General features: G+C 33.0%; 1 protein-coding gene and 1 long non-coding RNA gene across 3 annotated transcripts in view; one reads left to right on the forward strand and one right to left on the reverse strand.

Moving 5' to 3' along the window:
* The window catches only part of LOC128202530 (uncharacterized), a 16,512-nt gene extending 7,785 nt beyond the window's left edge, over positions 1–8,727 (forward strand). Inside the window, exon 2 of the long non-coding RNA XR_008253838.1 lies at positions 7,654–8,727. This is a non-coding gene — a long non-coding RNA (uncharacterized LOC128202530). The remainder of the gene's footprint in view (positions 1–7,653) is intronic.
* Positions 1–17,671, reverse strand: part of LOC113511228 (uncharacterized) — a 38,231-nt gene that overhangs the window by 4,398 nt on the left and 16,162 nt on the right. For both annotated transcript variants that reach the window (XM_052903231.1, XM_052903230.1), the window contains 13 exons: positions 17,001–17,075; positions 16,275–16,328; positions 15,821–15,874; positions 14,076–14,132; positions 12,485–12,538; positions 11,714–11,758; positions 6,527–6,670; positions 3,761–3,917; positions 2,787–2,920; positions 2,242–2,412; positions 2,009–2,090; positions 1,511–1,565; positions 232–1,290 (listed from right to left, as the gene is read on the reverse strand). In XM_052903231.1, the coding sequence (XP_052759191.1) occupies positions 232–1,290; positions 1,511–1,565; positions 2,009–2,090; positions 2,242–2,412; positions 2,787–2,920; positions 3,761–3,917; positions 6,527–6,670; positions 11,714–11,758; positions 12,485–12,538; positions 14,076–14,132; positions 15,821–15,874; positions 16,275–16,328; positions 17,001–17,075 (2,141 nt within the window). The remainder of the gene's footprint in view (positions 1–231; positions 1,291–1,510; positions 1,566–2,008; positions 2,091–2,241; positions 2,413–2,786; positions 2,921–3,760; positions 3,918–6,526; positions 6,671–11,713; positions 11,759–12,484; positions 12,539–14,075; positions 14,133–15,820; positions 15,875–16,274; positions 16,329–17,000; positions 17,076–17,671) is intronic.

Consider the following 17,671-nt stretch of genomic DNA (forward strand, 5'->3'; position numbering starts at 1 on the left):
CATATTTTATGATACAAGGTACATTATTTCTATAAACTATCAGTCTTTAGTAAGGGCATATCGAATTAAAAAAATTGTTCTTAACACAATGATCACTTCAGTAGATTGATTTCGTATAAACTGATGCAATGCAATACAAACTCTTGTGGATATAATAAAAATATCTTTCTTTTAATAATCAATATATTAATCACAAAAGATAATAAATATGTAAAATAATAATATACTTACTGATATGAGTATCTATATTTTCATTATCATCAAATAACGGGACACCATTATCGGCCAATTCTGCAACGTTATCCTTTAATTTTGTATTTATCAGCGTATCTTCACAATTATCTACTTCTTTTTTGATATTTATTCTATCTTTCACAATAGGAGTATTCAGGATCTCTTCAACGTCACTATTACTTATAATATTTTCTTCTATATCCATTTCCTCTATTTCATTCTTTACTATTTTCTCTACCTCAATTAATGTTGGTTCTTTTATTGCTTTAATATCGGATACTTTTACAGTATCTTCCGTCACAACAGATGCATCTTTACAATTTTCTAATAAAATATCAGCTATTTTAGGTAATACTTCATTTTCAACATAAACATTTCCAAAAACATTTGTGATTAAAGGCATAATTATCGGTTCTAGTGGATTTGTACGAATTTCGTTACTAAGTGGTTCACTTTTAATTTCTAACACATTGACACCAGTCGGATTTGTAAGATATTTAGCTGTGACTTGTTTTTCTTTATTGATTATTTCAGAAACTCTTTCTAGATCACTAACTGAGCAATTATTTGTGAAACATTTCATTGTAGACTGTTCTTTTTCACTAAATAATTGATTACTAATTTTTACGTCACCAGTTAGATAATTATCTGTACAAGATTCCACTGTGGTTTGTTGTTCTTCACTGATTATTTCATGAACACCTTGAGGATCTTCAATGCAAGTGCTAATGTCACCGATTGCATTATCATGAATAGGTATAATAGTTGTCGCCAAATCTTCGCAATTGGAATCATCTGCTTCCTCTGTAGTTATTTCTTGTACTTCTAATTTAACGCTCGTTAATTGAGATGTTGAAGTCTTAGCAAAATTAAATTCAGTTGCTGCAACAGTTGAGTTAGAGTTATGTGACTTGCCATCTATATCAGTCGTGCTCAACATTTTTTGCGCTTCTGTGACCATATCCTGTTCATCATATTCAGTTTCTGATTCGGAATTTACCTCAAGATCTATCACTTCCATTTCTGGTTCGACTATTACGAAACCTGGTGTATTTTCTGAAATATATATAACAATACAAATAAACTGCGGAAGTCATACTATACTGTATAACAAATAATATAATAATACTGTATAAAAAGTATCATTATTTTATTATTATTGTAAAATAATATTAAATATGTATATAGAATTAATTGAAAAAAGTATACAAACCTGAATACAATAAAATAATACAACATAATGCACACTAAAGTCTGCATACATATGAATACGTACCATTACAGGGTTTGGGAAGATCTGAAGCTTTATGTAGTGTTCTCATTTTTTCTTCCTGAAAAAAAAATACGATTAAGCTAAACCTGATATAGGGTTAAAGAGATGGTGCAATTGTTGTATTTATTTGTTGCCTTGCGTGCTATTTTTGTCCTTGAAAGTTTTTTTTATACAACTAAGAATGCCAACTAGCTGCCAACCCAGCTGATAAAAAGTGGTAGCCGTTGTTTATAGATATAAATAGCACAATGGACATACAGAATACGGAGTGGTGCTCATAGAAATCCTTATGCATTGCCATTACTGAGGACTAAAATGTTATGTCTGCATATACTATATGTAAAATTCTATATTCCAATTGTAAATCTAAAACCAATATGAGCAAAGTTATTGTGCAACAGAAACACTAGTAGGATACCATGCAGTCTTGCGAACAAGCAAACAGGTAAACAAATAAATGGGTATATATAAATACACTAATAAATACTATTGTTCACTTACAAATTCTTCTGGTAATATGGCAAGCCGTTTTTCTATTAATTCCTCCCATGGAAGAAACGGCATGGTAATTATATGGGGGTATCTGAAAAATAATATGAATTAGAAAATTAGTTGATGTGATCACGTGTGGATTACGCTTTCGGTTTGGATGCATTACGACTAAACCTATCATCATATTATACAATCAACCTGATCACAATGATGATCATAACAATGACGTTGTTAATGTTTACCGTTTCGCAATCGCCATTTGTAATTTAGTTGGATCGTGTTGCGCGCGGGCTTCGCTCAGATATTTTGCGTTTCCGCGATAAGTAAACCAGAAATTGTAAAATCTGTTCCGCGTATGCTCCTTCATTTGATACCACCGGCGCTGCAGCAACATCGGCGAGCACTGGCGCCCTCTGCGAATAGTTTAACATTGTACAGAAATCTTAAACATTTGATAAATAATAATACTATTTTGAACTAGCCATATAATATTAAAAAAAAATTGAAAAAGAAAAGAATATTATCGTAAAATAGAATAAAATGAATAAGTAGTTTCTAGGCACAAAAATATTTATGGTTATGTTTTATGCCTATACGTTACTCAGTAATAAAATAATATTATTTTTTTATCCTATAAAATATATAAGAAATTTATTAAAAAAATAATAAGATTTTTTAACAAATTTCTAATCGAAAGTAATAAAATTATACTTATACTTATTGCAATTGATTTACATTTAAACAGGTCCTTCTTTATAAACATCTATTACTTGCAATAAGCACTTACTGGCTATTGTAGTAAACTGTGGCAGCGGTCCAGGCGGAGGCGAGCTCGTCTCCAGACCGTCCCTCCACGCCGAACCGCTGCACCAGGGAGAACAGCTCCAATAGAGACAATGGCTCAGACTTAAGGTTTAGATTCTGCAACCACACTTGTTTTTATAAGCAACGTTCATTACACGACTAAAAAAGCACATGTGATAAAATGATAGGACCAATATGGAAGTAAATCCTATAATGTCGATAGTAAAAATAATTATTAAAGTGGGCTCAATATTAGTGACGATATTGCGTAATATACAAACAACATGGGTTAAGAGATTGTTAGTAATGCGGACAACCAGTATACAATATAGCAATATACTCTGTCAGGTCGACCTCCACGTATATCCCCCTGGAAACCATCGTGCTGAATTTCAGGTGTATTTATCATGATGGGCTAACTGACCTGCCTTTTCATTCTCATCTGTCAACCCTTACTGGTGCCCTCCCAGTGTACCGCTGGCGAGTGGCTACCATTCAATTATTATCTATTAAAAATATATACAAACTACTAAACAGCAGGGTTGAAAAAAATATATTGACGTGCACAAGAGACAAAAGAATATTTTGATTTCTTAATTTAAAAATCTGACGAATTTGGAATCTCCTTCTCTATTTTGAAGTCACTTAAGTATTTCTCTTTAATTTATTATCACAGCTAGATAAGTCTCTCTACCCGCCTTACCCTTCCAGACAAGTGGCAAACGAATCTATTGATAGATATGAGAGGGAACGAGATAGCACCATTCACCAACATTTTCTCACTCATGCGCTAACGAAAACATATCTATTGATAGGTTAGTTTTTTTTACATCTTTTTGGAAAACTTCTTTGCAGCTCACGCTGAATATGATGTGGGCACAGTTAATGTATGCGTGTACTAGATATTCTATGATATAGATGCCATCTAAATTTAATAAATATTATAGACCCTATTACCGCTCCGGTAAGGTCGACTTTCTCGTGTACAAGTATGAAATCTAACATCATCCAGTCTGTGAGCTTCATGCGAGCTACCGCCGTGATGTTTTCCTGCCGATCCACCGCTAAGAGTAAGCGCTTTAATCGCTTTATTGTTAACGATCTCATACGGTTCCTGCAACAAATCAATTCAAATTTAAATCAATAAAGTGACGTAAAAATACTGTGTATCACTATTTCCTTATCGTAAAAGCGCAAAGTACCAGGGAACAAATAAAATTTAGGGATATCATAAATTAACACATAGATTATACAAGGTGAAACGGAAATCATTATAAGGAATCCTTCTAAGGAACTGATATGCAAATAAGAACATTCCAAAGATATAAGTCGAAAAAGAACAAGAAATTTTGACACGTACGGCACGTCCAGCTGTTAAGTTAGCATGGAAGGCACGAAAACTTTTTGCGCCCATACTTCGTTGGAAAAATTTATCAAGTTTCTTAATGCTTAAAATGGTTAACAAGCTGACAACTTACCTAATGGAAAGTAGTAGTCGTCTCTATACTGTGATACCCATATATTGTTAATCCTGAGGCCAAGGTGTTATCCCACCTTAGTCCTCAGGATTGGCTGTAATTTCGGGAGGAAGGGATTGTTAGTAATGAACTTCCTGAAATGAAATCCCTATTGCTAGTAATATACCTTGTCAGGTCGACAGGTGGAATTTGTCACAATAGGCTATCTGACCTACCTTCATCCTCTATCTATTACCCTTCACTAGTGCTCTGTCTTCAGATGACTTTTACGACACCCACGGAAGAAAAGGCGTGGCCTATTCTATAGGGGAGACCGGGGATGGATGTGACATTTTAATTTTAAAGTGCCATATTTTTTATTCGTTTGTTTGTTTTACGTAAGTATAGATTTGTTTGATTAAGTAACTATTCAGCAATTAAATTTAAAATATTTCATATGTACCAAATGATTAGGTTGGACATAAATGAAAGAATTCTAAAAAAGGAGGCTTGTCACTTTCAACCCCGTATCAGGGGCTGGTTGTTACACTACATGGGGCAAAATGTTACAAACGAAAATAAACATAATATAAGTCTTTTTATTAGGAACAATCATCACAGACAGTTGCGTTTCTTTATTTAATCAACATATTAATATGTTTACAAAGCAGTCTTTTGTTTTATTAAGACAAAACTTAGAAATAAACAAAATTAAAATCTATACTATTTAGTTTAATAATTAAAAAACCAAAACGTAGATTATTTCTCATCTATAAGAAAAAAAAACTTCTTTATCAAACAACAACTTAAAAACGAATCAATAAAGGTTACATTATTATAAAAATAAACAGAAATTAAGCCAGAATTAAAAAGAAAATCAATAAATCCTACAAGGAAAAGAAGCAGTTCAGCCACCATAGTTTGAATAGTCACTTTCGCAATTCAAACAATAGTGTGTAATATTTCCTTGAATACATTTTACATGTGACCAATTTTCTTTACCAGCTTTCTCGATATCAAATGGGACACAACATATTAGACAAAATGTTCCTTTTCTATGCTTTTTTCATCAGTTTCATGTAAAACCTTCTTTCTTACTATTAACTTTCTTGTTTGCTTAGTTGCTTCTCTTATCTTTATGATATTTTGTTTATCTATATTTCCTAACTTGATTTTGATTTTAATCCTTTAATTAACTTTCCCTTTTTGGATTTAATCTTTTCCTGTTCCAGGGCTAAAAATTTTTTTTCTGGTGTATCAGTTAAGATAGCGGATTTGCGAGTTGTTGTCTAAGTTTTTCTGGCAGCTGCTTTCGGATATCGCTAAATATTTGCAAGAGAGAAAATATTTTTAATATCCTTAAAATATCCAACAATTGGATTAGTATAAATAGAGCTATTGCCTTCTATTACGGTATTTTTAAGAGAACATGGTGAGAAGATGAAATTGGAGTTTCAGGCTTTATGTTCTGTGTTGGAACAGGGCAATTTTCGATGTCTGAGTTAGTCGTCTCATCTATAGGTCTGTCAGTAACAAAACAGTCTGTCAATAACAATAAATTATATTTTACAAATTATATCAGTTAGAAAGAAAAACCACGGGGTACGTAGTGACATTGCACAACCTGCCCCGAGTAAATGTCACTTTTAGCCCCAACGCCAAAATTGACCTTTTGAGGTTAAGCAATAAAAACACAAATGAATACAACTTTACAAACGTAGTTTTATCGCAAAAAAGAATCATCAAAGCGCAAAAATAACACCAGACACCTCTCTGATTGTTTGGAAAACAGATTGTAGACCAATTTTACTAAAAATAGAAAATTTTACAAACCGGCTGTTTTATTACCGACACACCCATGCTCTTTTCACGAAAACTCTGGCGCTGCTAGCTCTTGTGCTGTGTGAGCGGTGTAATAGTGGCGCTATTTATCTCTTTCTATTGTCACTATAGCTTTCTTTGTTTCGCCGCTGTTGCCACTGTAACTACTTACCCCTGTCACAACCAGCCCCAGTCTCCCCTACCGGGACTACACGGCCAAATAGTGTCTGAAACCGAAACCTAACCACGCAAGCACAGCTGTTTAACAGGAGAAACACGGGTAGGACAGATATTACCCATTCAGATGACTTTAGTACAAATCTCTCTGTGTAAAACATCTTTCAAATCATGTGAATGATTTCGACTTGTGCTTGTAAGTAAATCAAGCTCACTAAACCGCCCTACACAACTACTCAAAAATATAATATGTGAACCGCTTACTGACCACATCCACTGGCAATCACACTTAGTATTCTTCTGCAACTGTCCCCACAGCTCGTTCTCTGGTATCTTCTGCTGTCGGAGCCTGGCCACCGTGCGGATTAACCGCCTTTTGAATTTCTCCAACTCCGCCATACTGTTGCTGGTCCTAGTGGAAGAGGAGAAAATTCATTGAAATACATAAAAAAATAACACTTTTATTGTTAAAAAGAGCTAGCAACAACTTTAATACTCTTTCTAGAACTCTTGATATCAATTTATTTTTGAAAAACATAATATCAGCGAGAGAGCAACTAAATAAGCAATTGTTTGATTCATGGTCTGTTTGAATTCCTATTGTATGGTCATATTTTAATCAAATATTTACATTTAATTTGTACTTTGTATTTTATTTATCATAGTTTTTTTTTCATTCATTTTGTTTATTTGTTTTTTTTTTTAATTCCTATTTTTGTTGTTTTGTGCGCAGTGCTTTTTATCTATAATCTATATTGTTACTACTTGTGAAAACCTATTAGTGGCTTAGTTTGTGATCCTAAACTGTATCTATATGCTCTAATGTAACCCTGGTTTTCATGTGAATAAATAAATAAAAGAGTTTTGTAAGTACACATGATATTTTCGCGGCATCTTCCTTATCTGTGACGATGCCGCAAACGCCTATAGTTCGCGCTAAGCGGGTCGAGTTGCAGTTCGATGAAGCACGAACAGGTTTTTTTTAATGGATGATAATGGAATGGTACCCCGTTTGCGCTATTGGTATACATTGGCGGAACATCAATGGAGGATGAAGACAGGTCAGTTAGCCCATCGTGACGAATTCAACGATAAATTTGTCACGATGGTTTCCAGAGGGAATCGCGTGGTGGTCGATCTGATAGGGTATATTGACAGCAATGGATATTAAGCTCTCTAATACTAACAATGCCTTTCCCCTCCAGCACAAACGTCGTTATAGCTACGCTGGCATGACACTAGTAAGGGATGATAGGTAAAAATAAAATCAGATGAGTTGGACCGTTGTGATTAATTTAATCAAAATTAACGATTGTTCCCAGGGAAACTGCGGTAGTTAATAATTGTAATTATTAATAACTACTCTCGGTTTATTTTTTTTTTTTTACAACACAGGGTGCAAACTAGCATGCGGCTCGCCTGATGGTAAGTGACTACCGCCGCCCATGATCACCCACAACACCAGCGGCATTGCAGGTGTGCTGCCGGCTTTTTAAGAAGGAATATACTCTTTTCTTGAAGGTTATGTTATCGTATCGGTTCGGAAATACTGCTGCTGGAAGTTGATTCCAAAGAATGGTTGTGCGTGGAAGAAAGTGCCTTGAAAAACGCACGGTGGAAGATCGCCACCCGTCCAGATGATTGGGATGAAACTTTAGTTTGTGGCAGGTGTAAAACGGTGGTGAAAATCAGCAGCAGGTATCAATCCGAACAATTCCTCAGAACACTCCCCATGATAAATTCGGTAGAAGATGCACAGATATGCAACATCTCTGCGCAATTTCAGTGGGTCAAGTCGGACAGTAAGGCGTTGACTATCAATAATTCGAGCTGCCCGACTTTGGCGAGTTTGGCGTGAAGATACATATATACATATTATCATGTTTACTGCTTATTAATTAAATATTTATTCTTTATTGTACACAAAAATATATTTTATCAAAATAATAATCAAAATAATAATAATAATTAATAATAGTGCACATTACATAAATTACGTCGTATATTCTCTATTAGTAATAGATAATATAATAATATAATAATATCAATAATCTATATCATGTGGAGAGAGGAAAGGGATTGTTAGTAATGGAGACTGAGAATGCCATTGCTAGCAATATACCCAACCAGGTCGACCTCCTCGCGGTTTCCCCTGGAAACTCATGGTTACTTCGTGATGAATTTATCATGATGGGCTAACTGACCTGTTTTCATTCTCATCTATCACCCTTCACTGGTGCTCCGCCAGCGTATCCCGTTAGCGCAGGCGGAGTTACCATACCATTTTCACCCATCAAAAAAAAATCATGTGGACGAAGCTGCGAGTAAATGCTAGTATAATATAAAACAAACAGGCAAATGCCTATGTGAATATTTCGATAAAATAGCTCAACGCCGATGAATATCTGGATGCCGTTTTAATTATTAAATTTAATAAAAATTATAATAAATACCTTAAGTTATAGACGATATTCGTGTTATTATTTTTGTTACAAATATTGTTATTTAATAAGTTTGCTCAATCACAAAAAATATTGAATATTTCCAACAGAGTACTTTCCTCTTTGAGAAATAAAAACAAAATGGCGAAAATTTGATCGCATACATTAAACATACGATTTTGAAAAGACTCCGTGAGTACGAAACGAAATTGATGTTGTTCTCTTTTTTCTTATTTAGATCGAGTACTAATGAGCGAGCGAGACAAACGCTCGTTGGGTGCATCGATTAAATTTAGTTCATTTGTACGTCTAACGTCGATGCCGGCGGTCGAATAATGCTTACTGACAGTACTAGCACTGATGTAAAAAAAATTGTTGAATGAAATTTATATGAATTTACCTACCACCTACTTAATTTTCTGCTTGCCTTATGGTTGCCTAGTAGGGAACGCCATTAGGTGTTAAGTCCGCCATATGTATACTTATTTCATTGTGCATTGTGTTTAAATAAATAGATTAATTAATTATGTTTATAAAAACTCTGCTGTTTTTTTAATTATATCTCTGAGACACAAATGTGATTCCCGCGAGAAAATAATACCACTCGCGAACAAAGTCGTGGGCAAAAGTTAGTTTTATAATACACTTTACACAGTTTATATATATATATATATATATATATATATATATATATAATATATGTATGCATGTATGTACATATATTTCACCTAGTTATAAAACAAATAAGTAAAAGACAAATATATTGATGCATAGAAAATTAAATAATATACATACAAATAATCATAGTTGCAGTGTTTTTTCCAAAATCGTATCGAAAATAAAATACGTAACCAGAAAAAAATCATACATTCCATTAGCTACGTATTTTATGTGCCCTTACTACGGTTTCACAATTTTAGAATGTAATCGAATAGAACACTATTCGATTTAAAATTGACATTTATTTTTTTATGTTTATATTATGTAAAAAAGTTATATTTAATAATATGAATTGTATTTTATTTCTTTTCTTCGCATGGGAAATTAGTAACCAGTCTGAAGAGTAAGATCTGCTTTGGAAGTTTTAGAATGGCGGGGCACCAGTGGATGATGAAACATTTGCCCATCGTGGCGAATCATGATGGTACCGCGTGGACCTAGTAGGGCATATCGTTAGCGATGGCGACTAGCGGTATCGGTATACACTGGCGGGGTACCAGTGAGAGGTGACATGTGAGGATGAAAAGGCTGGTTTAATTAGCCCATCGTAACAAATTCAACAATAAATTAGACACGATAGTTTCCAGGGGGAACCGCGTGGTGGTGATAGGTAATATTAATAGCAATGGGATTGTTAGTAATGGGAAATAACCTCCCCATTACTAACAAACCCTTCCCCACCCCCCAATTATAGTGTTATGCCTCTGTACCTTGTAATGTCACTGTCATAAGCCACTCTTTAAACTGAAACAGCCCTGTAAGCACAGCTGCTTCATAGGAGAACAGGTAGGACTTAGGGATAAACCTTTTTTTAGGAAAACCTTTCATTAATAATTCCTCAATGTAGCGCATAAGAGATCGGATATAGTGAGAATCCAGCGAGTTTCCTGAAAATTTTCCATTTTTAATATTAGTAGGGCACGACAGTTATCACTCGGCGCAATGAACTCGAGGCCAAACAGATAACATCATACTACGCGGTGGACGATACCAGATACACTTGGCTGTTCATTCATATTTGTGATGTGGTAGTGGTAAGATGTGATTCAAGTTTTATCCATATATAATAAAAATTCTTCGTGTAAATAGACGTCGATTTAGTTAGCTTTTTTACGATATTTACATTGTGATAAGTTGACATGACGCCTATAGACAACAGAGCGATTCTAAGGTTTTTAAATTTGGAATTCGTTGGGTCGAACTGTACCTACTACATTAAGCTCTGCGCAGACGATAGACATTTAGTTCGCGGAGGACAAAACTTCTCATTGCGTTCATCAGGGACTTTCGACTCGTATTTAATCATGTGTGTTATTATTATTATTTTAGCCGTTATCTCTTCACTGTTGAATATAGGTCTCCCCCATAGACTGCCATAAGGAACGCTTCCTTTTGTTATGGCATTTTACACCTATCTATAGTATAAATAAAAAATTATCATCCCATTCCCCCAGTTCTCAAGCTGAGATACGCTATAATATAATTAGAAAATAATGAGAGAATATTATGAAAACCAGGCAATGAGCATCTACGGGCACAGCCACTCAGTCTTGAGAGAATTTGGAAAAGTTCATTTCCGAAATTGGCCCGACCGAGAATCAAACTTGACACCTCAACACGCACACAACGAAAGTCGTCGAATCTGTTAGATTTTTATATTACGCAATTCTTATGAGTTAGAAGTACCTGTGTAGATATTTATGTCAATTGAAACAAAACCCCATTGTAGTGATGGTAAAAGTTCACAAAAATATTATTATTGTTATATATTATTAAACATTTTAAAAGAAAATTTCTATCGTCTACAAAATTATTGGTGCAGTGAATCTAAAAAGCATTCAAAAGCACAAAATTTATATTAAATCTACACTAATGTTATAAAGAGGTAAAATTTGTGAGTTTGGATGTTCGGGGTAATCTCCGATACTACTGGTCCGATTTTAAAAATATTTCACTGTTAGTAAGATGTGAGTTCCTGAATTCTATAAACTACTTTCTATTTTGATAAATACATATTTTCAATAATTAATTACAATAAATGCAATTGAAGTCGCCTAACATTCTATAATATGACATGTGCTGTGTGAAGGATTTTAAATAAAGGAATAATATGTATAGCAAAAATAGTCATTATTATTAGCTTTATAAAATAGGAATTAACATCAAATTGCTAAATAGGTATAAAAAAAAAAATACCAGCCTTACTAAAAACAACAGCGAAGCCGGGGCGGATCGCTAGCAAATAATAAGTATAAGTAGGCCGACTTCAAACATGCAAATGATTAAGATTTTACCTGTCACAGTTTAAAGGATCTTCCGTAGTCGCTTCATAATATATACTGAAACAAAGAAAAAGTATTTAAGTAATTTACTTATTACTTTTAGTACAATTGCTACAATTACATATTGCATTATTACATAATAATGCAATATGTCGGTGCCATAAAATAATTTGGGATTCTGTTAAAAAAGACTCTACTTAAATGTTAATGAAGTCTAAGACAACTAGAATTACTTTTTTAATACAGGGGGCAAACAATCACTTGATGGTAAGTGATTACCGCCGCCCATAGATATCACAACATTAGAAAAATTGCAGAGAAAGAAGGAATATGCTCTTTTCTTGAAAGTTTCAATGTCGTATCTATTCGGAAATACTGGTACGGGGTGTTGATTCCATACTTTGGTTGTACGTGGAAGAAAATGTCCACAGAAACCCACTGTGGAGGACCGCCACTCATTATGGTCGGTATGAAGCTTTAGCTTGTGGCGGATTATAAGAAAGGTAATAAGAAAGGCGAAGGAATTCAATAGCTGATATTAATCCAAGTAATTCCTGTGAATTATTAAAAACACTAGAATCCCTAGAAAAATAGAATAAAAAAGTAAAAATCAGTTCAGAATTGAAAAACATGTTAGAAATATTATAGGTAGGTTGCCTACAATATTGGCAAGCGATCTTATTTGTTTTCAAATACTTGCACTAATTTGTATCGATCACTTTATAGATAAGTATTTTAATAATAGTTATAGCAAATAAAAGATATATCTTATTAAAAATTTACCTTTTCGCTGGTTCAATTGCTTCGGTCATTAACACTTCATTTTCACACGTTGGGCTAAAGGAAATAATAAAATAGGTATATATTAAAATATTATAAAGTAATATACGCACTAAATATCATTGATAATTAATAAATAAACTGTAATCATCATCATATCGGCCTTTAACTGTCCACTGCTGAACATAAGCCTCCACCTTGGGGAGTTTTGCTAGTAGTTTCCATGCTTGGCATGCGGATCAGGAACCGCGGTTAGGCTTTAGATATATTTTAAGTGTAATCATAGTATTGCTTAATAAAACTGTTTAAAAAAATTGTTTTTTTTTTTTAAATTAAATATAACATTAAATAAATTAAATATAACACAAATTCCAGGCAAGTAATTTTGCTGCGTAACAAAACCAAAACGAATTTTGTTGAATAATAACTATCGTGAAGCATACTGTATTGTAATTACTAATGTCGACTTTATTCACGATTTAAATTCGTGGTTGACCGACTAGTTTCGAACTCAATGGGAGCCTTTATTCTACTATTCGCTACTCGCGACACAGCCGTGAACCGCGCTAATGAATAACAGCTCTTATTGGGTTCGAAACTAGTCGATCACCTCCGAATTTAAAACGTGCATAAGCCAATATAAATAATTACAAGATGAATTTTGTTCTGTAAAAGGCATATTAGCATATATAGCATTACAAACAAATAGAGAAGTTTCTAATTTTAGAAATCGTTTAAAAACTATCGTCATAATTTTCCTGCCCTTATCCCAGTAACACCACGCTCTCACTTAAAAATAAATGTGAAAGTTGTTTGCCACCTCTTAGCGCCTTATAATCTGAGGGCCTACCATGAAATGTTTTTCATGATATTCAAACAAAAATCTTATATTTAAATTACATAATACATATCGTTTAAAAATTATAAAAATGTTAAAGTATCGTTCCTTTAGAGTTTTATGGTAGGATTTATGACGAACGAAATTTTAAGCTTCTTTTACTGGGCCGATTTCAGTATATACAAAAGCACGAAATCGACTCCGAAAATTCGGAATTTCATTCCACGGTAGCCCCCAGGTCAAGCGGTCGAAATTGCAGGTAAAAGCTAATACGACATATTCTTTATAAATTTAATAATATTGTAAATATTATGATCTTTCCTAGATATGTGGTAAACGAATCTATTTATAGAATCGTTATCGCTAGCGAGTCCGTGCGATAGAATGAAATGACGACAATCGCTGTCTAGTTCTTACTGACTGTTGGCTGTGACCGAAGCGATTTTATCGACAGATTCGTTTTTGCCTAGAGGAGCTGTAATCTTGTCTCTTGCAAAATGTTTTTGTTCTCAAAAGTAGCTTCCGCTGATCTGTAGTGCTATTCTCTAAGCAAACAGCCTAGACATCAGCCTTGACGCAGCGATGAAATATTGAAATGGTATTTACTAATTCTTAAGACGCGACACTAGCGCCCAAAGACGAGCTCAAAGACGAGCGGCATAAACGGGAACTACTCAAGGCTGTGCGATTTGACATTTTGCCATAGTAACAACTTATAGAATATTGTAGATAGTTAATATTATATATAAAATTTACCTTTCAGAAGCAGGTTCAATTACTTCTGTCTTTATCTTGACATATTCAATTTCCGGGCTGTAATATAATAAAATGCTTAAGTCTACATACCCAAGTATGTATCTATATATTTCATGTAGAATTAAAATTGGCATTTTTAAGATTATCTTCCATGGACGACCTGACTCTTTAAATAAGTTAATTCCTGATGAATTCATCATGATGGGCTAACTGGCCTGTTTTCATTCTCATCTATCACCCTTCACTGGTGCTCCGCAAGCGTATACCGTTAGCACAGGTGGGGTTACCATACCATTTTCACATATAAAAAAAACTCTTTATTTAAAGAGTTTATTTTATTTAAGGTCTACCTGTTCTTCTTAGCCTTACACACTAGACAATATAAAAGATCTTAGATTATATAGATAGAAATGCTATCACCATAGAAATGTTACGTCATAAATAATTATGAGTGATTCCTTTATAACTTCTATATTTATTTTGTCTTATAATTTCTGCATCTTTTTATTGCTTAAATACTCATTTCATTTATTGTACAATACGTCAAAATACGTCAAAATGACAAAAAGTTGACCCGTTTTTGAGATACGAGGCTATATATATATATAGCCTCGATTATATATATATATATATATATATATATATATATATATATATATATATATATATATATATATATATATATATATATATATATATATATATTATTTTAAAATACTGATATATATTTTATGGTATAAAAGAAATAGATATTAGGTACATAGAAATGCAAAAAATAATACTAGTTGTTAATATTATATTATATTAATAATACTAAAAATATTTTAAAATAATTGTTATACCAGTGAAAACGCGCCATAAGAATACAACACTCGAACCATGGACCGGTCATTGTGATTTGTGTTTTAAATTCATTGCTTAATATCTCCGAAATTTGTTTCTAGGTATACAAACCACAAGGTGATAATTATAATATTTTTTAATTGTAAACTTGTCGCATTATGCTTCTAAAAGTGATAAATGAAAAGTCACAAAAACTTAGCTCTCTATCTATGACAACAAATTTCGGAGATATTAAGTAATGAATTTAAAATACTGATCACTATGACCGGTCTGCGGTTCGGTTTTAAGGTCATTTATTATATACATATACTAGTTGACACGGCAAATATTGTTTTGTCATAAAAAATTTTATCGTCTAGATAGTCACGTAGCGGCATGAAATATACAACTTATTCTCATACTTACTAAATTTACATAAAAAAAAAATCACAAAAATATATTATGAAATGTAATAAGAAATAAATAAATAAATCGATCGAACCGTTTCGGAGGAGTTCGACCATAAATACCGTGAAACAAGATTTTTATATATAAGATTTATATTAATTTACATAGTAAAATATTAAGTTACTAGGTACAGAGATATAGTACTTTATTGTACAGTAGAAAAAATGAGTACAATGGCGGACTTACCCCGTAAAAGTGTTTTAGTGCTCATGGATGGTACGCATGGGAGTATCATAGACGATTGCATTCTGTGAGGACCATGGTACTTTTCATATCAACGTGCAACGGTTACTATTTTCTATCAAGTGGGTCGTAAGCTCGTTTACCATTTAAATTGAATAAACAAAGATTTGTCTTTGAAAACTCACTGGTGAAAAGCATTAGTATCAGAAAATTATTATAAAAAAAGACATAATGATATATTATATATAAATAAATATTAAATGAAATCATACCTTTTTATCGGTCGAGGGACTTCTGTTTCTACATTTTGCTGATCATCACCACGACTAAAACAAACAACACAGTAAGTAACTTTAAGATTGTGTATCACAAATAAAACCGATTTGAATTGTAGCAAACCCAGTTATTTTTATTTAAAAACTAAACTAGTGAACAGATTTCGTTAAAGTTCCTGCGAGATCAATCTGTAACTACTTATATCCTTTCAGAAAAAAAAAAAAGATAACATTAGTATTATAAAATATAAGAAAATTGCAAAGCATGGCAATGCATGGGGGGTATCATGGGCGAAACAGTATACTCTGTTATGTTCATGGTACTTTTCATGTCTATAGGCGACGGTTACCACTTTCCATCAGGTGGGCCGTCAGCTTGTTTGCCATTCTAAGTTATATAAAAAAAAAATAAAAAAAGACAATTATATATATATAATTAATGAAATCGTACCTTCCTATTGGTTGAGAGACTTCTATTTTTACTTTTTTCAGATCACCAACACGACTAAAACAAAGAACACGGTTAATAACTTTAACATTGTATTCCACAAAGAAAACCAACTTTAAATGTGACAAAACCAGTTATTTTTATTTAAAAACTAAACTACTGAACAGATTTTGATAAAGTTTCTGTGAGACCGATCTGTAAGTTTCTCCTTTCAGAAAAAAAAATTCAAATCGCTTTACAACTGACGGAGTTATGAGATAACAAACAAAATCCATAAGAGCCCGAAGATTATATTTTTTATTTACAATTTCAAGGCCATCATTGTAGTTCCTAAAAGGTCAAAAACCTACTTAATACGAATAATAACAGGACTCAGTTTGTATAATCTGTCGATAAAATATTTAAGGTTTACGTCTCTTTAGAGAATTTATGTACTTACCCACCAACCTTAGCAAGGTATAAGAAGTAGTAAAAATACAACTATTAGAGTTATTTATCACTTTCTTTTCTAATTGATTTCCATTGTAGGTATCACAAAAAAAATTGGGGGTATGGCGTTTTTATAAAAAAATAGGCTTAAGACTGACTTTGAGTTAAATTTTATATGGAAGTAATATGTAAAAAGCAAATCTTTTTACTTATCCTCTTTTGGTGAGATTTACCTGTCGAGATATGAAATAAATACAACCGTGCAAAATATCTTAAATTAATTTTACAAACAAAACAAACCTCTTAGACTTTTTCCATGATTTCTTTTTTCTCCATTTACTCAATTTTCTCTCATTTTTCCAACCACCTCCAGACCTACAATTTAAATACTATATAAATACTGTATAAATACCAGAGGGAGACATTGTACAAAAGTCGTTTACTTGGACACCACTGACACACATTCGTGTTCCTACCGTGAAGCAGTTGTGTTTGCATGGCTGTGTTTCGGTTTGAAGGGTGGGATATGGAAGTAAATTTACGGGGTACAGAGGTATAACACCTGAGTCCTCAAGAATGGCAGCGCATAGGGGGTATCATGGGCGAAACAGTATACTTTATTATGTCCATGACACTACTCATGTCTACAGGCGACGGTTACTACTTTCCATCAGATGGGTCGTCAGCTGGTTTGCCATACTAAGTTGTATAAAAAAATTAAGAATATTATACGTATACCTGTTATTATTATTATTACCTTTTCTAATAATGAAGTACCGCGTTCGTGATTCATTGTTCATCCCAAAGATTGACTGGTAGAGAATACAACTAGCAAAAATACCGCCTTTTGTACCATACTTTTTTTTGATCAATAAATTTGTTCAAATTAATAAATAATACTTGTGGCATTCTCATTCTACGTACATATGTAAAGTACGAAATATTAATCGTAATAGTAAAATATTATTAAT

The sequence above is a fragment of the Galleria mellonella genome, unplaced genomic scaffold (genome assembly GCF_026898425.1).
Source record: "Galleria mellonella isolate WM207_F2 unplaced genomic scaffold, CSIRO_AGI_GalMel_v1 utg133, whole genome shotgun sequence".
NCBI lineage: Eukaryota > Metazoa > Arthropoda > Insecta > Lepidoptera > Pyralidae > Galleria > Galleria mellonella.